The 24,823-nt window shown below is 41.9% G+C and overlaps 1 protein-coding gene and 1 long non-coding RNA gene across 3 annotated transcripts in view; one reads left to right on the top strand and one right to left on the bottom strand.

Moving 5' to 3' along the window:
- LOC311264991 overlaps window positions 1–18,838 on the top strand; it is a 64,124-nt gene extending 45,286 nt beyond the window's left edge. For both annotated transcript variants that reach the window (XR_014623522.1, XR_014623523.1), the window contains one exon: window positions 17,373–18,838. This is a non-coding gene — a long non-coding RNA (uncharacterized lncRNA). The remainder of the gene's footprint in view (window positions 1–17,372) is intronic.
- lcor (ligand dependent nuclear receptor corepressor) overlaps window positions 1–24,823 on the bottom strand; it is an 89,396-nt gene that overhangs the window by 34,323 nt on the left and 30,250 nt on the right. Inside the window, exon 2 of the mRNA XM_084366250.1 lies at window positions 7,999–8,064. Coding sequence (XP_084222376.1) covers window positions 7,999–8,064 — 66 coding nt within the window. The remainder of the gene's footprint in view (window positions 1–7,998; window positions 8,065–24,823) is intronic.

The following is a 24,823-nucleotide window of genomic DNA, read 5'->3' as shown; positions in this document are numbered from 1 at the left end:
ATACTGCATGATTGCCTGTGTGTGTGTCTGTGAGTGCATGTAAATATAACTATCTGTTTGCGAAGTGTTCATGCCCTAAAGCCTTATTTGCGAGGAACTAATTACGCCTTTTCCAAGACTGAACTCTGTTCGTGTTCAGTGGGATGAAGAAATTCGCTGCTGTCTCCTGGTAGTTGAGCCGCAGCAGATCATGAAACTGAAACATCCTGCGTTTGATCGTCTCCCTCCCTCTCAACTTTCCTGCCTCTCTTCCTCAAATGGAGACGGATGTGTAGATCCTCCAGTAATACGATTATTTTTACCCAGTTGTAAATCCTCATTTGAGGGTTAGCAAACCAAAGCATACTTTAAATGCCAACTCACTAAATAAGGACTGCAACTAAGCATTATTTTCATCATCGATTAATCTGCTGATTATTTTCAATTAATCGATTGATCGTTAAGTCTTTAAAATGAAAAAAAAAAAAGCTCATCACGATGGCCGATCGATCAGAGGGTCGTCTATCATCTGTCGCTCCGTTGAAAACTTCAACAATGTAACTACAAACAAATATCCTGCAGGCGTTTGCACAAACCTCTTGTGCATGAACGAATGCAGTAATTACTTCATTAGTGGATCAACAGGAATTTAATTGGCAGTCGTTCTGATAACTGATTCATTGCTTTGACTCTTTTTAAGATGATGCCAAACATTCTCTGGTTGCAGCTTCTCCGCTTCCTCAAGATTTTCTGTTTTTCTTTTGTTTTTCTTTTCATTGGAAAACTGAATTTCTTTGGGTTTTTGATGGTTGGCGGGACAAAAGGAGACACTTCATGACATTAACGAGGACTCTGGGAAAAAGCGGCGAGTGTTCATTGCGGTTTTCTCCATGTTCAATTGAGAGAAATGGTTTGCAGTTTAATTGATAATGAAAATAATTGCCAGCATGCGATGATATATAGGAAATGGATTCCAGATTCAGGACCTTGGTGAGAAATTCTAAATTGGAAAATTTGCAAGTGAGATAAATCACAAGATGGAGAGTGTGAACTGTGAGGTGAGGATCGGGCCAGTGTTGGCGTGCTCTCCACTGCGTTTTGGTATCAGTTCTGACTTTTCTCATCTGGCCTTCTTTCTTTGAAAATTAATTAATGTGTGTCGGATTTGGGGAGGTTTTCATCGGGTTACGTCAGTCGCAAAATTACTTCCTGGTTTTCATCAAGGAACGTATAAAAGAGAAGAAGTTACTGAAGTTAGGGGCCGAAAACAGCATACAGGGCCAACTTGGAAAAACAAAACCCTTCAACAAACATGTTGATGACAAAGAAAATGAAAAAGAGTATTTTGAATAATTACAGACACGGTTGAGTCATACAGAAATAAAACGATCTCAGGAATCGAGGATCGGTCGTCGATTGTTGCTCGTATCAATATTAATCCTGTGCTTGTGGGCTCATGTTTGATTCACGTGACGGCAGCTGTCAATTCAGCCTCACCGAGAATCATTGCCGTTCAGTATCGTGTAGTCACGCAGGTTACAAACATGCAAGTCTTCATCCTTCAGAATGTAAATGCACAATCCTGACGTGCACATTACCAGCAGAGCTCCCTCTGAACCGAGCTGAGCTGAGAGACGGAGAGAGAGAGGCTGCCGTCCACTTGGTTACACCTGAGCTGTTGCCATGGCGCTACACTTTCTTTAAAAACCTTCAGTTTCAGTTCGAAACACATCAGCACAGTGACATATACAGACAGATACAGTGTGTATATATATGTGTAGATATATATATACAGAGAGAGAGAGAGAGAGAGATGCAGTGAAAGAGAGGAGGAGGAGTGTGTCACAGACAGGAGGAAGAAGATTGAGTCAGCTCCACAGAGAGAGAGAGAGAGAGAGAGAGAGAGAGAGAGAGAGCACAGAAACACAAGAACAAAATCAATATGGTCACAATATACTGTGAACATACAGTATATGTCACATCACAACCTCCCGTCTTCAAAATGTCACCTTCTCAGCCGCGCTGAAGATGATCATACTCATCATCCGTCACTTGACGTTAAAATGATAAAATAAACAAACCTGCATCCACAATTTTACCAGCGATGTGCTAAAATATACAGCGATCAGTCAAAGCACTCAAACCGCTGACAGGTGAAGGGAATAACAGCGGCCATCTTGTTAAATTGCTAGATTTTTACAGAGAGAGCCTCTTTCTTTTCAACCTGCCACACCACAAACCTGCTCAGCAGGAACGTGACCTTCAGTTCAAGCTGCCAACCTCAAAACCCTCAAACTCTTTTTGATCTTTGGAGAAAATTGAAACTACAATCCCGATTTCTGTGATGCCAGAACATGCGAGACTATAACTGTCAGACTATTTCATAGGAACGTTATTTAGCAGATTTACATCACAGCAAACTGTTTTCCAGGCTGAAAATGACAGGATCTATTTTGACTATTCTGTTTTATTTCCATCCACATAAAACGCTGTAAAAAACATCATTTATATTATTTATATGAAGAAGGATCTCATTATAGTGAGAATTATTATTATTATTATTAGAGCTGCAACGATTAATCCTGAAATTGATTAGTTGACTGAAAGAAAATTTAATTGGCAACTATTATTATGATAATCAAGTAATCATTTCAGTTGTTTTTGAAGTAAAAAATGTCAAAAGTTTGCAGGTTTCAACTTCTTAAATATGAGGATTTGCTGCATTTCTTCACCATCTGACAGTTAATGAGACTTTAGGCTGCGGGAAATTATGATGAGACTAATTAATTGAGTAATTATGGAAAGTATTGTCAGTTGGAGCCCTAACTATTCGTTTGTTATACTTTTTTTTGCAGTTCGCTTCTTTATTAATGCAGTTCAGACTTTTCACACCAAGCTCAAATCTTATAATGTATTAGCAGCCAAAAATACCAATGCAGAAGGTGATTACACTGACAATAAAGTGAGTTTTAAGACTTAAGAAGACTGTTTGATCTGATGACCTGTGGCTATCCTGCAGGTATTGGACATAGTAAAAAAATAAAGCCCCGTGGAAGCTGAGTCTGTTCAACTCAACTCTTACACTGCAGCGAGGTGACAAGTTAAAACACTGACAATCAGCAGAAAACAAGATTTTCAGCTGCTGTAAAGTCGTTTTTAGAAGAATCAAAACATCGAAAAGCGCTGATCCGCTCCTTTCAGGAACAGTGACGACATCTGCAGTCGTACAAAGACAAGAGGAACCGAAGCGCTCTGCTTCTGCTGCTGTATTAGATTTCTATCTGAATCCCCTTTTTATTCCCTTTATGTGTTTGTGTGCGTGTCCAAGCAACAGTTCATGCACGCTGCGCTCCTTTATAATAGAGCAGATCACATCTCTGGCTCTTTCCAATCACAGTCCACTTTCCTCACATCCCTGTGCGACATGCAACAGATAAACGACAGTCTATTACTCTTTCTCTCTCTCTCTGTCTCCATCTCTCTGTAATGAAAAGGTCAAAGGTGAACTTTGCTTGAACCCTGTGGTTGTGCCCCTTACAATATCCCTGGGAAGGCGCCAATTAGCTGCAGTCCCACTGCTAACGTGACCCCCCACCCTCACAGCAGTCGTGTGTGTGTGTGTGTGTGTGTGTGTGTGTGTGTGTGTGTGTGTGTGTGTGTGTGTGTGTGTGTGTGTGTGTGTGTGTGTGTGTGTGTGTGTGTGTGTGTGAGGTTGTGAGCTTGAGGAAGGTGTTGACAGTGTTTACATGAGGCTGTAAGTGTGTGTTCCTGCTCAACACATGCACCTGGTTCATTCAACATGTAAGTGGAGAAACAAGAGAACTTGAACTTCGTTTTAAGATTATTTCTGACTTGTGTTTGATTGATAAAAGATCCTGAGCATAAAAAACGTTGCTGAGTACGTGCTAAGAAAACATTTTTCAACTCTCATACCTGTGATCTATAGATCTCAAATCAGCTTAAATGGCAACACCTGCTTTTTTAGTCTGGAATAACCGTGATACAAAACAGAAAACCAAATGTTGTGGGAGATGAGATAAAGTCAGTGGTAGAGGAGACTGAACGGCTGGCACACACGCACAGCTTGGGAGTGTGGCGCTGCTGTGCAGTATATTATTTCTGAAGCTCATACAAAGTTCATGCAGTGTCCAAAACTGCAATACCGCGACATAACCAGAAGGAACATCACTTACATCAAGTCTGGACTGTGTTTAGAGATCTTTTAAGATCGTTTTCCAGCAAACTAAGCTTTTATAAATAACTACTTATAAACCACCTGGTTTTCTTGATTCAAGATCAAAACTGATCTTAAGCAAAGCTCGAACCGATATGTATCTGTTGGCCGATATTACTGACTGAATGCAGAAAGAGATGCTTGGGGTGATTTATACATTTCAATTGTGGTTTGACCACTCAAATGTAATCAGTCCGTCCTTGAGTCCAAGTGGATATTTGTCCCAAACTAGAAGAAACTCCTTCAAAAAAACTAGCAGAGAGCGTGAGGAACACATTAACAGTGGGTTTGATAAGAAAATAATTAAGGCGACATGGAGACGTAACAAACTTCTATTAATTTTCTCTCCTGCCTGACGACAACTCTGAGGCGGCACACTACTTTTCTGGTGGGGGAGCCTGTTAAATCACGATGGTACACCGCTCATCTGTGAACGATTTCTGGTTTGTTGTTTGATGTGTTTTTGTCTCTTTGCTGCGGACAGCTGACGAAAGACACATTATTTCCGACAGCAGTTGTTGAAGTCTGATATCAGTCTCTACTGTGAACATCAGAATTACAGAGCAAAGACTCTTAAACTTCAATTTTTGAACATTTAACATTTTCGACAATTGCAGCAGAAATCAATCTGCAATAGGCGGAGAGATCGACGTCCGCACCCACACACAGAACCAGACCGGACAATAATACCTTACACGTTGTTATCCAAAACTTGCTGAGTGACGTTACATAATAGAGGCAGGAAATGTTATGGTTTACAAACTTCATGATCTAAAAAAGAGTTCTCATATCGGGCAATATACGATATATCTGTGGCCAATAGCAGCTGTCGTTTAAATCACAAACACACACCTGGCTGTTCAGCTAACTGCGTATGTACATGCCAGTGTAAAGTTGGAAGTTTCTGCATTTGCCTCAGTGTTGCTGGACCGGACAGACTGAGAAAGAGACAAACTCGGGGAAAGACTTCAAGATTCATAGAAGAGTTGATCAGGTGTGATGTTTGATAAATGACAGCCAGAGTCACTGTGAACGTCACGTGACAATTTGAACACTGAACAGCTTGATGAGGACTGACTGCAGCGGAGGCAACAAGCATGTGTGGCTTCTTTAAATATGGAGTGCCACAGGGAATTCTGGGAAATGTAGGAAATCACTACTCACTGATGTAGAAGAGGATGAAGACAATTTGAAGGGAAATCATTTGATAAACCGCTTTCTTTCTTTTAAAGTGTGAAAGTTTCAACGTTGAGAAATGTTTGTTGCCTGTTTATGAAATTGTGTGTGTGTGTGTGTGTGTGTGTGTGTTTGTAATGCACGGGTTTCACCGTCTGCAGCTCTGTAAACAAGCGAGTGCCTTTCTTTACTCGATGAGAGAGTGTGTATGTGTGCATATATGTGGAAGTGTAACGCATGAGTGAAAATGACGTAGACGAGCCAGAAATATTCTAAAAATGCCTTAAGTCGGTGGGGGAAGGGTCACATGACTCCAGGACACCGCGGTGACCTCGTTTCTCCGTGATAGGACGAGAGAGAGAGAGGGAGAGAGATCTGGGTGTTTAGGTGAGGTCGGACTCGATGGTCGTTTTTTTAGTCTCATGATGTCCATATTTGATTTGTGACAGTTTCAGTGACTTCTGAAATATTTTATGGTTTATGAGTGCATACTGCGTTTCCCTCCTCACAGGACTCTGTGCTGCGTAAATAACACATAAATACATACATTCTGTTATTTCCCTGAGTAGCGTGCAATGCAAAATGACTTACAGATAAATAAATGACATAAACGTGAATGTAAACACAGGACGGCTCGTATGTGGTCCTGAGATGTTTCAGGCTGTCTGCGGTTATCACACATGCTGTTTAAAACATTTCAACCAAATTTAAGACAGATTTTTTGGACATGCATTGCAAGCGGTTAAAAAGGTATGTAGTGTATATATGTGGTCACAGGTTTTTTGACATGCAGACATCCAGCACAGTTTCACATCAAAGCATGTTATGGACCCGCTGATCCACAAGAGGTCGGCGCATAAGAGCGACGGTTTGGCTCGCCACGGTGCGAAAAGTACCGGTGGTCAGACGGCCAGAAAGTCTGCATGTGTGAGGCAAACATCCAGTGCTGAGCGAAACCACCATCTTTTCCTGAACCTAACCAAGTCGGTTTGGTGCCTTTATTTGAAAATGTGATTGGTTGTGGCATGTTTGTAATCTGTACTGTGTTTGTGACAGCGACACATTGGACCGGCGGGGTTTTTTCCACTGCGTTGTCTTTGTGCATCATAAACATAAAAACAACAACAACTCTTTCTGCAGTTGTTTAATCACGCTGCCATCACAGCTGTACATCTGACTGAGGTCTGTCCAACACTTGATCAAGGCTTCCTCCATTTTTTCATTATTTTTTTCATCGTACAACTTTTTGGTCTATAATGAGCATCACATGGCCTCTAACATGGCTTTAAACATGTTCTCATTCTGTTTTTTTCAAGCGGTCAAAGTTTTTTTTTCTCTCATTGGACCCAGCATCATCTGATCAGCCTGAGCCTCCTTTCATGATCCTCTGAGCTGCCTCGCCTTTCACTGTAATGGCCTAATGGACTGTACAGAGGGAAAATACAAAAAAACTTTTATGCCTGAATAAAATATCATTCATTAAAACCTCCGAGAGCACACTGAGGGAGAGGCCTCATTTACAATGGTGCCGAGGCACAGAGACACAGCTAATCAAATACAGCTCAAATGAAAGGAGGAATCGGTTTATTAAAAAATATATATATTGCTGAAAGGTAAACGTGAATGTCTGCAACGAGACCAACAGTTTGATTACAGCCGATTCACTTTGCAACTAGTTTTTGGCCCTTGTAGGTTTGTGACCGTCAGTACAAGACAGCAGGGCAGAGAGAAGAGACTGAGGGCAGCTTTTGTAAAATACATGTATAAGTAAATAAAAACAAGTGCTCATGAAACACTTCACACTCAAAACTCTACATGTGGTGTTCAGCTGTAACATTAGCTGCCACCTTTGTAGGGAAACACAATACCAGACCAGACAGACTGGTTATGCTGGGGGGGGGGGGGGGACCAACAGTCTCTGTCGTCTGACCTGCAGATTTAAGCAGCTGATCCATCAAACAGTGTTTCTTCTCATTTAGAATCAGAACATCTCAGTCCAGTTAAATCCAGTCAAAGACACCATGAAACCGGCCTCATTAACTTCCATACTGTTGTTTTTTTTTTCTCTTTAGTGACATCTGTCCGATTTTTCCAGCCTCAGTTTGGCATCAATTAAACATGGCTGCAGCATGAATTAATCATATTGTTTTGTATACTAAACAGTTTATTCTGGAGGCATGGAAATAAATGTCTTTAAGACCGATCAATAAATTGATAGGGGAGGTGCTGTTTGGATATATTTATTGAACACCCATCCGGTCTCTCTCGCACGGAATAAACAGTGAACTAGATTAAGAGCTGAGAAATAAATAAACCATGAATGCAGGATAATGATTTTTTTTTAAACAAAGCTCTGTCAAACATAAAAAGGCGATCCACAAAAAAACAAAATCATTCTGGTGCTTGTAAACAACACTATTGGCAGAAATACTTCAAGATTTCTTTCCTTGCTTATTGAGCTGTTTGTTTTATTATGTTCACAGCATTACTGTTCAACTCTGAAGCATTTTGTAATTCTGTTTTTGTGAGTAAAATGTGAAGATCTCTGAACATGTGATTGTCATTCACAAACGTATATTTAGTTAGTTTGTGTGTGTGAGCTTGTTTACCTTGGAAAAGGGTGATATCTTTGACTAGTCCCGGCCCAAACAAGCCTTCCAAGATGCTTTCAAAGCCTGCGACAAAGAAAAAAGAGATGTGAGGTTAATGCTCGCTGACATGTTTGCCATCAAAACAACGTGACGGCAGCTAAAACACAACGTCAAACTGTAAAAAGACAAAGCACTTCGATGACTCCAGTGTTGTTTTGCAAAAATCAAACATTTACACAAGAAATCCATCTCAAAAGGAACGATTACTTTATGTTCTGAAGGGTAAGGGACATAAATGACAAAATGTTTTTTTCCCGTAGGACTTATTTTGCTGATGCACAGCCTCCGCTGCTCAAACCCAACGGCAAAAAAAACAACAAAAAAAAACAGAAAGAAGCGATTTGTAAATCTGAATTTATGTTTTTTAAGATTTTATAAAAACTGACGACAACACAAATAAAATACATACGTTCACACACATACATAGACAACGTATGTAGGTGAGAGCCCTGAAAACCCAGAAATACACAACAGATGAGGCGCAGCACAGGCTTTTTTTTTTGGCAAACACAAAACACACACCGAAACATCTACAAAGACGAGGCTGGCTGAGCGCCTGATATGCATTTACACACACACAATAGACACACACACACTGACACGAGTGCGCCTATACAGATAGGGTGTGGAGGCATTTATTAGTCTCTGTGCACAAAAGACACACACACACACACACACACACACACACACACACACACCTCGCCTTTCTTTCCAGCTCTTAAAGCAAATTAATACACCGAGCTAATGTCACTCACTTTTTATTAACTGTAAATACCCTTATTCTGCTGTTGCTTGGCAACCCCATACAGAGAAACATAAATACATATAGCAGTTTTCAACCTGACCCCCCCTCGCCTCCCTCCCCCATCTCCCTCCCACCCCCCACCTCACCCGCCATTAAATGCAAATGGAGCAGACAGAGAAACGGAGACAAAGACACGTGTGTATGTGTGTGCGCATGTTTAGCATGGACTGGAAAGGTTAACAGAGCGCACACACACACACACACACACACACACACATCCAGAGTTCAAGTGTAGCCACTTGTTAGGCCACATATTTTACATGGCAGGAATGAACTAGCTTGATAAACACAGTCTGTGTGGAAATGTATTTCCCCCGTTATAGAGTCATTACGGCTGACCTCAGGACAGCAGCGTCACCACTTCAGCTCCGTCACAAGCGGCCGACAGGAAGGAGGTCAAAGATTCAAGGAGTGTAGCTGTGTTTTTACAGGGTTCAGACCAAAAATCAGTCAAATACAGCAGCTTGGTCAGCGATCAAAAAATGACTATCTAACCCTCATCTGTCAGTGTTTTAATGTGAACGGCTCTGCGGTCAAATTAGCAATTGGACATAAAATGAACGTCCAGTTAGACTTTCAAAATAAAGCTCGCTGGCAAAGAGCTCACATATTATGACACCATTATGACTTTGCCGGTATTAACGTTGTCAAGCCGTCGTGGTTTGGTTAGGTTCAGGAAAAGATCATACTACCAAATCAGTCTTGACTCTTGGTCACAAACAAAAAGGGTGAACCCCAGTCTCTGGAGGTAAAGTCCAGTGTATGACCCACCCAGACCCCTGACTCTGACTTTTCCACAGCGTCAAACTTCGAGGCGTACGTCCACCAGGCTGCTGAGGCCGGGCTGTACCGATCCATTCACCAGAATTAAATGATGCATTTTTACGTTTCTGAAAACCTCAGATACATTCAAATGCTTACATGTCATACTGACATTTATATAATCGTGATATATCGTGTTCATATTACATGTATATGAGCGGACTTTCATGACGGCAGGCAGACAAGATGGTAGTAGCATTACAGGTGGGAAAGTTAGAGACAGCGTTTCATTTGTGAGAAATGTCCGTTGGGACATTTGTTTGTAGCAACAAAACCAGATGATTTAAGCCAAAAAACCCACAGACATATGGTACAGCAACCATCTTTACTCTTTTACTTGGATTACTGGATGTAAACACTCTGAAACTGAATATTTTCACTGCATATTTTAGTTTATGTAATCACACTGCATTCATTTGTTCAGAGGCTTTTTCTGTCCAAAGCCATTTTAAACACAGCAGAAGAAATTTGGCCCCAACAACACATTTACACTTAATTAAACCACCAGGGAGGAAGTCAAAACAAGCACGGAGGATTTATATAGACTATAGCACAAAGATCGAGATCATGTCTACCACAAGCTGCGGTAATTAAACCATCTTGTGGCCACATCTCAGCCAGCACCATATTGACATAAAACACTTAGGAGGAGGAAAAAGGCAAGCTTCACCTGGAAACACACCTGTACCGTCTGCTCTGAGACCAACGCACAAGACTCGAAAAGCACTTTAAATAGTCCAAACAAAACTGAAATTTAAATTTAATTTTAAACTCTCGCCAATCCTGTACTATAAGTGTGTGTGTGTGTGTGTGTGTGTGTGTGTGTGTGTGTGTGTGTGTGTGTGTGTGTTTGTGTGTGTGTGTACAATCCCTCATCAACAGTCCTTTAGTCCTTTCAGCTTGTGTTGGCTCGATGCCAGAGACCAAGTTGTGTTATTCTTTAAATTCCAGCAAGACGCTGTCATGTGATGATGGTATGATGATGGACACATTATGCACACACACACACACACACACACACACACACACACACACACAGGGCCAGAGCTTGGCAGGGGGAATCTTGAGTCGACTCTTGATGAAGAAAACTGCAAAATATAAGAAAACATCTGCTATTTTATTGGAAAGATTATTCATTTTGAACTTGGACAAAGGATCGTCAGACATGTTACGTCACGTCCCTTTTTGGATCTACAGTGGTGCAAACATTTGGCTTCATGCAAAGTGTTTATAGGCTCGAATGTTAGAGGTAGAAATTCAGATGAAACCCGTCACCAATGTATTCGTTCTATTGGCCAAATGTTCCCTGACGGGCAGCCAGCATCTTCCGTTTTCCTACCTCTTTCCTCGCTTTCTCAAATTACTACAGTACTGTTGCATATAGAGGAAACACACACACACACACACACACACACACACACACACTGGCACATCACAAAGTTCCCTTAAACCTGCGCATGCAAAATTCATGCGGCCTACAAAGGCAGCTTTGATAACAAAAAGGGAAGCTTCAAAGAATTTTCAAAAGCTTCAATTTTTTTTTTCCTCCCCTCCAACTGCCAATACACACTGAAACACTGCTCTCCTTTCAAGTCAGGGGGGGAAATAATTAGGGTTGCAGCGCTGCAGCGTGAGAAATCAGCCCTGAGAGTCAAAGTTACACGGGCCCCTGCGCTATTTGGGCCACAAGATGCAGAGCGTTCGTCATATTTAAAGTGACACGAATGCATCCCCAGCAGCGGCCGGCGTAAAGGAGAGGATGACTCTTTTCCCCCCGCGAGGGGCCGAGGCCGCGATTGGACGGATGAGATGTAGGATGTGATTGGACAAACGAGATTAGGGGGATGCGATTGGCTAGATGAGATAACGGCGACCAAGTCTCCTGAGCCACAGGCAAAAAAGCTCCCGAAATGTAGGTCAGTTAGTGAATACACTCTGGGCCCAAAAGCATTCACACATGACATGGTAGAGAGAGAGAGAGAGAGAGAGAGAGAGACCACACATACACGCACACATATATATACATTATGGTTTCTGGGTTTGTCTCAGTGTGTTATGCAAAAATGCACGTGAGTACACACACACACACACACACACATACACATACACAGAGCTGTCCCCAATCTCTGAAACCTCCATTGTGTCACTTCGTTTCACTTCACAGAGTCCAGCAGCACAGCTGAGAGCAGCGTGACACAAACACAGACACACACACACACAAAAATACACACAAATACATGCGTGGAGGGAATCACAAGACATCGAGCTAATCCACATCTGCACCAGAAAAGGACAAACAACCATTAATAACACACTTGTGGACAGATGTGGACACGCTGACGGTCCAATGAAACCTCGCTGATTGGCGAACAAGATGTGAAACAGAAACATGATTTTAATAATAAAGCAGAGGTGGACATTGTGAACAAACGCACAATATTTAAGCACCTGATTCATATTCATTATTCACATGTAGGGATTTTCTGATATGAATAAAAAAAACAGCCAGCGTCATCAGCTTTCAGTCAATTTGTTTTTTTAAAGCTTCAGTGCTTTTGATACTATCGAATGTGGATATCGTGTTGTTTAAAACACGTGGTACTGAAAAAGTGTTGAAGTACCGATACTTTGAGATTTTGTTTTAAGCTTGTGCAAAGTCATACTTTGCGAGCATTCGTTAGCGTAGCACAGTTATCTTTATAGCCCACTTGGCATCGTTTATATTGGGTAGAATTAATGATTAAGTCGCTCTTAAGCTCATTCAGTTGCCTGACAACAGAAGAGGGCAAATACTTCAATGAAAACTTTTGTCAGTGGCAACACTGACAAGAGACAGGAGAAGACAGTACAGAGGTTTCATTTTTCAGACACAACAGCCCGACTAACACTGGATTTTTAAACAGAAAAAAGCAAAAGAAATAGTCACTTTTGATAAGGATCCCTTGAATCTGTTTGAAATTGTTTTGTAATGAATAACTCAAAGCTAAATCCACTATTTAGAGTCAGTAAATGATGTGTACAGTCACTTCATCACACCATCCAGCTGAACAAGATATTCTGTTAACTGGGCCTCTTGTCCGTGTTCAATCTGTGAAAAATATACATTCACCGAGACCAAATTATTAAGCAACATCACTCAACCCCTCCCCCATCACCTGATGTCGGTTGGTAAAAAAAGACACTGCAGCCCTTGGAAGTGAAACACTGACCGTTAGCTGCCAGTATAGACGTTAAAACAAACACCAGTTGTAATATCTGGACGATCGAGGAACACTGGAGACTGTGAGGGAGGTGTGGCTGACGGTGGGTGTTGGGTAAAATCAATAGAAAATATCTGTTATTAGCAAAATATCGGCCCGGCCAGTTTATCAGTCGAGCTCTTGCAATGACCAAAAGGAGAAACAGGAAGGGCCATTAGCCATTTTCCTTTTGTAAGGAGAATCTCTCAAAACTGACCAGGAAATGCTTCAATTATCTGCCTCGCTGTGTGGACACGGCAACAGGGAAATCCAGCAAGAGACATCAAAACATGTGAGGAAAAGAAACACTGCTCTGCTGTCTGTTGAGAGCAACTGAGCTGCTCAAAAATTAATTCAGGATATGCTTGTCAAATCAAAGCACACATACACACACACACACACACACACACACACGAGCATGTGAAGAAACGGCATCACTCCCGTTTCCAGCCGCCGTGCAAAGGAACTGAACACCGAAGGAAGCAGCGCAATCAATCTGAGAGGAGAGGGAAGGAAAACGGGGAGGGAACAGGGAACCAACGTTTGGCTTTTACTTGTGACCACTGGACCTCGGCTATATATAGTTCTGCATGAACATTAATAATTTAGCATGACCAAAGCCCTTAGAACAGGGCCTCTCGCCTGGCCCCGATCAAATCAATACCTAATTAACCCTAACGCGGGTCTGGGCTTAAGGGAAGAGGAAGTGAGACAACATGCAGGAGAGAGCGAGAGGGAGGAACAACAAGCCAAGTTAACTTAACGCCTCGACCCGACACTTTGTTTGTGGTCACTGCATTAAAGTCTGTATTCCCTGTGACAAGGCTGGTTATACTTTATACTGAGCTCCTTGTAATCAGCATTGGTTAATAGATACTAAAGCCCCTTGAATTCCTTTCATGGTGCTTTTATTTTGGCGTAGTGACAGAAATAAATTCATCAGCGTTGAAGAAGAAAACACGGGTTTTGGATGAAGAGCAGCAGACTTCGAGACGATCGCTGCCCACAGCATCTTTTTTCGACTATCCGACCCGACCAGTCGGACCGACCCCGGGGAGGAGCGGGGAGAGATGCGAGGTGGTGAGCCATGCTCATCAACAGGAAATCAACAGGATTTCCGCAACAGGAAATCAGAGACCTGTCTCGACGGGCCGCGTTAGGAGCCGCACAGGACCGCGGCAGGTCGAGGAGAGGTGGACTCTGTGTTTACGTCATTGATGCTCGTTGTTGAATTACTCGATGTCAAACTGTCAATATGAAAACGTCGACCACAATATCATCACCATCTTCTCGCTGCTGTTTACATTCACCCAGAAGCAAATTTAATAAATGCACTATGTGTTTTTCTTATGACAACAAGGAGTGTAGTTATTATGCTTTAATTAAAACTTATTTAATCTTAATGTTAATAAGCATTTCATCAGAAATTACATGGACCTTATCATCTATTAATTAACACTTATAAATTGTAACAGAATAATGTAATAGAGACTGCACTGTACAGCCGTATGAATATGATTCAGTTTGAGCCACTAATGCTGAAGCATGAATTAAACAGTTGATACCAAGTCAGCTCATGCAAACACAGCTTCAGCACTCTGTCAGGCTGAAGATGCTAAAACAAGCTTTGATTTTTTTAAGGGTTAATAAGCACACGCGTTTGTGAGCGTTAGCTAGCCAGAAGGCCCGAGACTGTACAGTCAACCAACATAAAACAGTAAGAAGCAGCCTCAAGGTGCTTAAATGTGTATTCTCCTGCAGTATAAAGACATACGTTGTTTGGTAGAGTCAAAAGGAGACGTATTACACAAACGTAGCAAAAATCTTTTGATCCAAGATGGATGACGCCCAAAAAATCGATGGTGCAACAGACCTCTCTGATCTTTCTGATCTTTGCTCTCCGAATCTGCTCCAATTAGCTGCAGCCTTTTCCACAGAGGCTGCTTTGCTTTTTTTTAGGTAAAAATAACATAAAACACTATAATGCTTTGCACTTTGTCCCTGATTAAAACGTCCACACAGCAAAACTTAACTATAATCCAGTGGTGACATAGAGGGACATGACACGGGGGACATCACATGTCGGCAACCAGAAACACTAAAACAGAAATTTACTGGACGACTAATCCATTTTTTCCACACATGTTTCATATTTACTGTGATTTGGACTCCACAGTCACTTTACAGTATGCCTAATGTGGCAGTTAGTACAGCGGACAGTGGGATGATACATATAGTTAATCTTTAAATTAATCTGTTTTATGTCTAAGTATGTTCCTTTGCATGGTCATCATTATTGGGGCGCCATTTTGACACACCAGCCAGACAACAGCAGCACTATCTTTTACCAACATGCACATGATACAAATTTAGATCTGCTAAAGCGAGCGCTAACTCACGCTAGTTCGCTTACATGCCCAGCCTGAAATGGCAGCAGAAATAGGCGGCCAAAAGAGGAATATTTATCAACTCAGACAGACATTTTTTGGTCTTGGACGCAACACTTACATTTGTCAGTTGGCCCAAAAGACGATGCCCATATCGCTCTGTTTCTGTTAAAGGTGTAGGCAGTTGTTCGCTAACATGCTGCAACCTAGCTAAGCTAAATTCTACGCCTTTTGATTGGAGTTTCTGCCCCCTAGAGATCAAAAACAATGTCGCGTACCAAGAAAAAGCTAAATATATGCTAATATAAGCAGCTCTAATACTGTAGAAGTCCATAACAGGGCTAATAGAGTGTAGCTGTAAGCAAGATATATTTTCCTGCCAAATTTTGTAGCACATCACAACACGTCCTATTGGTGCGTTTTCTGTCTTCATACGTTTCTTTTCTCAGAAATGACACTAAGACGATTCCTGTATGTTCTGTGGCCTCGATGGTTAAAGTGAATCCGTTTCTGGAAGCTCCACTCCCTCTTTAGGATCGCTCTTTAATGCGAGGTTCCTGACAGTGTACTCAGATGGCGCCCCAAGGACCGGCTTACTGGTTTGACTGGATGACGTTTGACTGACTACTGACTACATCCTTCCGGTGAAGTTTGACCTTGGTGCCTCGGTGAGGCGTTCAGGGTCTGATTTCAAGGCTGCAGTAAGACACAAAACCAGAAAAGAAAGGAAGCAAGAACAGCTTTTAATCGCTGTCGTCAGCACGTCACCACATCACGTCTAACAGTTTGCCAGCCAATTCAGTGTTCTCAAACGTTTGTGACACTTCTGATGGCGGCATTTTGGGGGAATTTTTGTTAAAAACATTATAAAAGCGTGATAGTGGTCAGCTGACTTGTAGGTTTTTCCACTCTCTCTTTTGTGATGTGTTCTCATCATCAAACTCAGCATTTCTCAATAACTTGGTGACCGATTTTGATCTAATTTGGTTTAAATTCAGACCAAGAGTCGAGGAATGTGATTAGTTTTTCATGAGGATGCAGATTCATAAACATGTTCTACTAATTTCTATAATTAATAACGACATTAAGTATGTTAAGGAAAGGTCACATTGTTTTTTTTATGCCTTCTGTTCTTCATTAGTAGACAAAGTTGATTTTCTTGTTAAAGAATTAGTGAAAAGATGTTATTTACACCCGTTTTTGAGCCAAAATCTTCCCTGTAGCTGCTGAGCTAAAAGCATTAGCAGGTGCATGAGCTTGTCCGCACAAAGAGGGTATAAATTTGGGATCTCAGAGTTTGTGGAGACTGAAGCTTGACGAGCTGTTTTTTTCTTTATATTTGTTATATATGTATATATGTATATATATATATATAAGTTTTAAGACAAGTCTCCAGCTTGTTTAGGAGAATGCTGCACTGTTTTGCTTGTCCGTCCTTCCTCAAAGAATGGAAGCAACAATATCAGTGATGAATCTCAATCAATCTCCAGGGTCGAAGGATTCAAAAAATCGATATACTCTTCTATAATAAAATCATTTTTGGATGTATTTTGTGAGCCAACTCTAAATTCCTGGAAAGCGAGGAGTCATTTTACCGTGCGAGCTGTTTGAGAGTGCAGTGATTCACAAATATCACAGAGGAAACATCAACCAAATCATTTCTCTCTCTCTGCAGGAAACAGACTTCACTGGAACTGTCGAACCATTTTTGTCTGTGTGAGAGCAAATAGAAAATATAATAGCTTGTTTACAAAGAGTCACAACCACCTCTGGCACAGTGTGTGTGCGTCTATGTACAGTATGTGCATGTATGTACTGTGTGTGTGTCTGTGTGGGTGTGTGTCGTGGGGAATGAGGAGGAAAATGAATAAAGCAAATATGTGCATGATTGGCCAAAGGCGTGGTAAAACACAGAGACTCAAACAAACTGCAGGAAACACACAAACAAACACACACACACACACACAACGTAACACACAGCCTAAACACAGTGTGTCGATTCAATCTGACGGCTTCTCGGCAAACCAAATCCCTAATCTCATCTCATCTCTCTCTCTCTCTCTCTCTCTCTCTCTGAAGTATCCGGTGATGAGCTCAAAGGAGGCTGATGTGCGCTGGCAGCTATTTCTGTGACTAACACACCACCGCTGCACACACACACACACGCTTGTTAACGCAGCAGAAACGCTGTAAAAAGCAATCAAAATTGGGCGGTGTCTCTTAAGAAGGTGAATCAACCCAGGAACACACACCTTCACATCAAACAGTGGATTTGGTTTGTTGTTGTTTTTGTTTTTTTTACATTATGTTGCCATGGCGTTGAGCCAGTCACACTTCCAACATTTGATCGTGGTCATGGCTCCGGGAGAGGAAGGAGAAGAAAAAAAAAATAGGTCGAGCTCTCTGATTGGTTGACGAATCACCCCCTAACATCAAACGGCAGCACGGCGGATGACTGCGTGTGTGCAGCGAATCCCTCTCCTCTCCTACAGAGACACACGATTGGTCAAGGCAAATTTGGGTCCCCGTTTCCTCCCCCCCATGATGCACTGGGGCAGGCTCGGATGGGTGTGGCGCTGCTCTAAATCTTCTTCTTCTCCTGCGCTGCTTCGCTCAGCTCTGCAGCCGAGCAGATGTCACAGCGGGAGGAAAGGGGGAAAAAAAAGAATCGGCCCAATTACTCGTCTAATTATCTAATTATTTCATTATGTGGTGGAGAGCAGGAAGGAGGATGGAAGACGGTCTCTGTGTTTCCTTTCGCCCTCTGTGCTGCGTTCCTGGTGACGCCACCTGCAAACGCAGCCCTCCGAAGTATTACCTCTCTGCTCATCCTGTGCAGATTTCACTGCAACTTGCTTCCCTGACCTCCAACACAAACAACAAACCCCCCTCGCTTGTTTAACCCCCCCCCCCCATCTGTTTCTACGATGGAGAAAAAAAGCGAGAGAGGAGAAGGAGGCGCAGGCGTTTGAACGTGTTAACGAGAAACAAATTGAAAACAATTAAAAGGCGAGAGATGGGAGAGTTTGTGTTTTCGCGCAAATGAATGAGGACATCGGGGGAGGGGGGGGAGATAGCGGTGATTAGAGAGGTATTAAAGAACGAGAGTGGTAATTGGTGTATTCTTTTATTTTCTGCCAAGTGGTAAACAACAGGGGTGTGATGGAGCAAAAGACCTGAACAGACTGAGGAGGATAAACTGGATACTTAACTGGGATGAACTGGGGGGGGTGTGTTGGGCTGTTGAGGTGAGAGGTGTGAATCTGTCGTCTTCTGAGTAAATGTAGATGCATTCTGCTCTAACGGAGTTAATTTAAAGATAAAATAACTTGAAATCAGATTTTTTGACTCCCCTCTGCTGCCAAACATCTCCAAACTTGGCATGATGACTAAACACCTGTCCTGCGAAGGAGTCATGTGACTTTCGTTTACAAGGCTTCATTTCCACGCACATGGTCAGTTTGAGCTTAAAGACATCCAACTGTAGGTGTGATTGCACCTTTTGCAGTGAGCTTCACTGGAGGGAAAAATAAAGACAAAGCAGAAGACGACAACATGAAGTTAACTGACTCCCTGGTTTGTGTTGGTTTGGCTGTTTTCCAGCTAAATTTTACTCCTGATTGCTTCTAAAGCACAGAGTCGGCGCTCGCGGTCAGTCTGGATGCACCTGCACCATCTGGACCAGCGGTTCTCAACCATCTGCCTCCGAGCCCCGAGAACACACTGCCGGTGTCTGCAAATTAACTCCATGGTTTTCCTGCCAAGATGCCACAAATGCCAAGACATTTTTTTTTATTTCTGTTCCTAAATCGTATCAGTCCATCAATCTCGTCTTATTTTCGCATCCCCACAGCTGCTACGTGTTAGCACAGGGGAGTAATCTTTATTTGTAATGTTTGGTTAACACGTGGAGACGACTGAAAAACAGATGCTCTTGTTTAGAGCAGTTTACACGTGTTACCACCTAAAAGTAAAACGCCACGTTTCACATTTATTTTTACATTTTCTTTCTTTATCATGTGACGGGTGCGAGGCGTAAGTCAGGTATGCCGGCATTTCTAGCATCAGTTAGTGTTTAGTTTCACTTCTGACTGGGTAAAAAAAAATAAAAATGATGCTGATCGAGACAAACGTATCCTTTGGATGAAAAACGGCTTGTAGGTCAAAGGGATTCAAGGAGTCGAGTGAAAATCAAACAAGTAACAACTAATGATCGTTTTAATTATTGATAAATGTCTTTTGATAAATAAATCATCTCATAAGGAGCAAAAAGTGCCAATTCACAATTTCCTAGAACACAAGTTAACATTTTTAAATGATTTGACCAACAGTCCAAATATAAAAAAGGACAGAAAACTCGAACACTTGCACTCTGAGCCCAGTCACCAGGGTGAAATGATGGCAGTTGACTTTAACGTGCAAACCACTGATTCGTTGGCATTTGTACGTGTCATAGATTACGTTTAGGGGCCTAAAATTGTGGAGGTGGAGGGGACAGTGGTGGAGTTACAGCATCTCAACATTTTTAAGTGTGAAAGCGCTGGATATTTTTGATGAGGGACGGACGTTTCAACATTTGCAAGCATGACATCGCATCTGTGGCAACAAAATACAGGTCTTTTTGACAGGAAGTCAGAACATCTCCAGCTGTGTTTGCGGTGACATAACCGGGTCTAGTTATTGAGACCTCAGGAGAATTTCCAGCCGTGTTTGTGGTGACAAAACAATTGACTTTTTTTGAGCGGAGAGTTGTCACAAGATATAAAACTGAAAACTAAACCAAAGGAAAGGTTTCAACATGTCAGTCGTTCTGCAGAAACATACGTTGCAGACATGTATCCTGGGGACTGGGTTGAGGGCTCAATATAGAAAATATTCTCGTTTTTTAAAGCTGAAACGAGAGATTGTTTGGCATTTTTTGACTGATTGATAAACTCCTGTAGATTATTTTCTGTTGCGTAATTGAACATTTGACTTTATGTTTTGTTTGGAAGGAAAACGTTAACTTTTAACTTCACCACCACGCGTCGATCTTTGAGTCGTTTCATTTGAATTAGAAAGCGTGATGTGGAGCCTCACTCATGCTTATGAGGTCTAACCTAGTGCCTTTTCAGTCTCAGTGTTAGCTGTGTCTTCTTCAAGTGTTTTCATGTCCTTGCTGTGTGAAGCACTTATTGATAAAAAAAAGATATTCAACGCTGTGAATAATTAAATGTGATTAGACTTGACTAGACGGGCGATGTGAAATGGGTCAATGTCTCGGGTTTGTTCGAAGTGGCCTCTTGTAGGACTTCTGCACGCTGACACAAACTGTGTCGACACGCTGCCAAAAGATGAAATCATGGTGAGAACCTGCACAACACTCGGCCGGATTTACATTCTGCCTTCCCTAAAAAAAAGCAATTTGAAATTTTCTTTGCTTTTCAAGTACTTTAGGACCTTTGCTTTGATTCTGCTAACACATAAAATGTTTCCCCTTTTCCACATGAAAATACTCTCCTTTCTATCCAAACACGTTCCTGTCCACATTACTCTATAGGCATTTCATTATTCTACAAGGTCAGGGGGAAAAAATGGAGCGAAAAAGGAAAAGTAACAGTAAATTAATGTCATAGAGAGTTAACAATAAAACACTAAATCTAACAAATTGACATTTTCCTCCCTCTTTAAATTCTTTTCAGGCAGAAGAACAAATTCTCGTCGCAGGAATGAAAACATTCTGAAATATTAGCTTTGCAGCGGGGAGGTGAAAGAATGTAAAAAAAAGAAAGAGAAAAGGTTGTAAATGGTTGATGAGAGAGTGACCTTGCCTTTTAAAGACCATCTCGCTTGAGTGCAACATGCGCCCCCAACAAGCACTCCAGACTTGATCATTTCTAAAGGGCAGCACTGTGCAAATCACTGGAAACAGAAACCTTTCATACTGACGACACACGGCCGTCCGTCTGGCCTTGAATTTTTCTTTTTTGGCTGATGTTGACGCCCCTCTTAATGGAACACCAACAAACTCCCAGTTGGCTGTGAACAAACCACCCTCGGCTACTAGGGGTATTACATATATATTATATCGATTCTTTGGACAACAATACAATATTTGCCGATATCACAAGACGTGCCACGGGAATTTCAAAATGAAGGCATATCTCAACGATGGCAGTGATTCGATCAATGTTTTCACTTTGTATTGATGCTATTGGATCGTTGATCGCTGAATCGATATATCGATCCTGTTCGATGCATCATTACAGGTCTCCACAGAAAGAGAAAAAGCGCCTTGACAGAATCGTTACAGTTTCCATCACATGCCTGAAGAAGAGGAGGAAGCAGCCGAGATCAGTAACTAGAACCCGTGTGAGACCAGCCTTCTTAAAACTGATCAACAGAATAATCGGAGCTTGAGTCATTTGCTTTAATGAATGATGATAAGTATCGAGGAGATGATGGTTTACGTGGGCCAGCACCATCCAGATGAGACAGCAGAATTTGGACTTGACCAACCCAACAAAAAATTACTTTGGACTTGTTCAAGACTTTTGTAGTAAGCGACAGCCAATCTGGGACTTGTATCAGGTCAGATCTAAAGTATGTGGAGTGTTTTCGGGTCGGGTCCTGCTGTGTTAGTGGTTTTCTTTGTTAACGGTCACCGAGTCAAGTCTTCTTGATCTCTGGACCTCACGTGATTCTTTTATTTAATCCACCTCTAAGTAACCTCAAACTCTATGAAAATGCCATACTTAATTGCTAAAATGCCCTTTTATAAATACAACAGCCTGAAGTCACCTATTAGCTCAATCACAACTATCAATTTGACAAAGTAACGTAGGGTTAGTTTTACTCTAGGCTCACGTGGATTGCATTGAAATTGGCTGGCAACAGCAGATATTTTTAGAAAGTAGTTCTTGGAAAGCTGTAAGATGTTGAACATTGACTGTAAAAATGCCATCTAGTTGCTGTTGAATCGTTGGAGTGAGATTTTTCAGTGCAGTGAACACAACAACTGTAATGGCATAGATCTCAAGACCAAAACTCTGCACTTTAAAACCCTCAGTTTCAATGACTTGTGACTCGAGCTCTCCTGCCTGTTGGAAAACATCCATTTCACAGAGTCATGTTTCCACAGAGGCTGTCGGAGCGGATCACGGAGGGGCTTTAGCCTCTTGTCTCGGGGGCTTCATCACCGCAGCATGCAGAAAGCTTTGTGTGAAGTCTGCTTGTTGTGGCGCGTGGCAAGGTTTCAGCACAGCATGCAACACTGTGGGAAAGTTCTGTGGCGCCGGCACACGAGTCAACAATCACTTGCTCGATCTCCTCGTTAGCACCAAGGAGCTGTGAAACCGGAGCCTTTGTCTGCTTCATTATCTCCTAACACGGAGCCTCTGAGCCCAATCCTCCTCTGGTAATTATTATCAAGTTCGTTGCAAAGGGAGGCGGGGATCTGACGATCTAAATTACCTTTTTTTTTTCAAGAAAGTAAAGCATAATGGCTCCACAGTGTAACACAAAAAAACATCCACGGCACAAATGAGGCGTTCAACTATCAAATGAGAAACATCCGGGCTCGGATGGAAAGCAAACGAGGCCGACATCTAATCTTGTTAGTTGAGCTGATGCTCTGCTGCTGCTGCTGCTGCTGCTGCTGTGTCCTGTGCCATTCACAACTTCAACATCATTACGTGTCCAATCAGCAGCTGGCTCTCTAAAAGGACGAGTTATTATCAGCGCTGACCTGAGTCCAGATCAGACCTTTAATCAACATTAAAACTACACCGTGGTCGGAAAGTTAAAGTATGGAGTTTGTCACAGTGGTCACGTGGTGGACTTCGGGTCAGAACTCACCCAACACCTGAAAGGTCACAGGCGGCTCTTTACAGTCCGACAGAGCTCGACTTTTAGAGACAAGAAGGAGGTTAAAGAAGGCTTCATGATGTTTGTTTTAATGTTTTTTTGTTTATTGTTGTTTATCATGACACCCCGAGTTATGAACACTGCAGCTTCTCGGGTCTCCTGGCTGGACTTCACTCTTAAAAACCTGGGAAACTCATCTAGATTTGCTTCCTGGATGAGTTTGATTGTGATTCTTCACCTCAGTTTCTGCTGGAGACTTTTGACTCTACATGCTCTTTTCCATCCCAGAGTTTTAAACCAGCGATGTTCTGGTCACAAGTCTGCTTCTCTTAAAAAAAATTAAATAAATGAGGCTTGAAATCATCATTTAGCATGTCGATGTCTCTCACATGTAAGAGCTGAGCTGAACAACACGCTGTCAGGAGTGTAAGGCAGCACAAACAGAGTCATTAACTGTTCCAGAATCGGATTATTAAAGCCATATAATCCCAAATTAAACAAGAAAATTAATTCCCACTGTGTAACAGGATGTTTTCTGAAAAAGGGGGAATTTTCAGAGTGGACTGATTTTACACTTTTTTTTTGTTTTCATGCATCAGAACTTTATTTTCCTGCCGGCAGAGGAAACAAAAATCCTTCAGTGGTGAAAACAGCTTAAAGCAGAACGCTTTGTGCTTCGTTTTAATAAAAACAAGCTCTGTTCAGGAAGGAGCTGCTCATGGACGGAAACAGTGACACAGACGTGACGTGGGAATTTCAAATTAAAGGCGTATCTTAAGGATGGCGGCGATATGAATAAATGTTTTCACTTTGAATGGATGCTATTAGCTCGTTGATCACTCGTTGATCACTCGTTGAAACAGTATGTATCGATCCGGATCGGCGTATCGTTACACCTCTATTATATGTACAAACTGTCTCCTTTTAATACAAAACACTATAAAAAGGTGAAGCTGAAAGTTCCTGGTGAGGAAACACAACATCTCTACTCGCTGTTGTCATTTCCAGTCGAGAAAATATCACAAAATAAAACGTGTGTTCTCTTTAAACAAGTACAAACATAGGATGATAGGCCTTCTTCGCAAATTCGCCCATCTTCTACAAAATCGATACGAATACTTTTTAACTCTTTTACGTGAGCGGTTAAGTCTCTGTTAAGCGGACAGGTATGCGTCATTGATACAATGCATATTTAACGGACTCAGTGTGGACATCAAGCGTCCGACACCGTGATGCATCGTACAAAACTGCTATTGCTGACTAGTTTTGATCAGAATTGGTCATTTTATGTCGCAACAATCCCCCAAAAAACCTCTGCAGCGAAATCCTGGACATAAAAAATTTAAAAAATAGCTGTAATGGTCCTTTAATACAGATGCTGTCTAGGAGCAGATTAAACTACTGACCCTGTTCTGGAGTCAGAGGAGAGGAAAGAATCCAACAACAGTTCAGAGCTTATTTTTCTAAACGTAACAAGATTTCGAGGAGCTTCAGCCTGGAGGATTCACACACACACACACACACACACACACACACACACACATCTAATGAGATTCAGTGACTCACTGTACCATCACACACGCAACTGAGTAGAGATGCAGTGCTTCAGCACACACACACACACACACACACACACGCAGCATGCTGTAAGAAAACACACTATTTGTTTTGTTTTGGAGCAGCAG

The sequence above is a fragment of the Pagrus pagrus genome (genome assembly GCF_965226575.1).
Source record: "Pagrus pagrus genome assembly, chromosome: 2".
NCBI classification, from domain to species: Eukaryota; Metazoa; Chordata; class Actinopteri; order Spariformes; family Sparidae; genus Pagrus; species Pagrus pagrus.
Note: the sequence above shows the minus strand (reverse complement) of the source record. Positions and strands in the feature narration are given on the sequence as shown.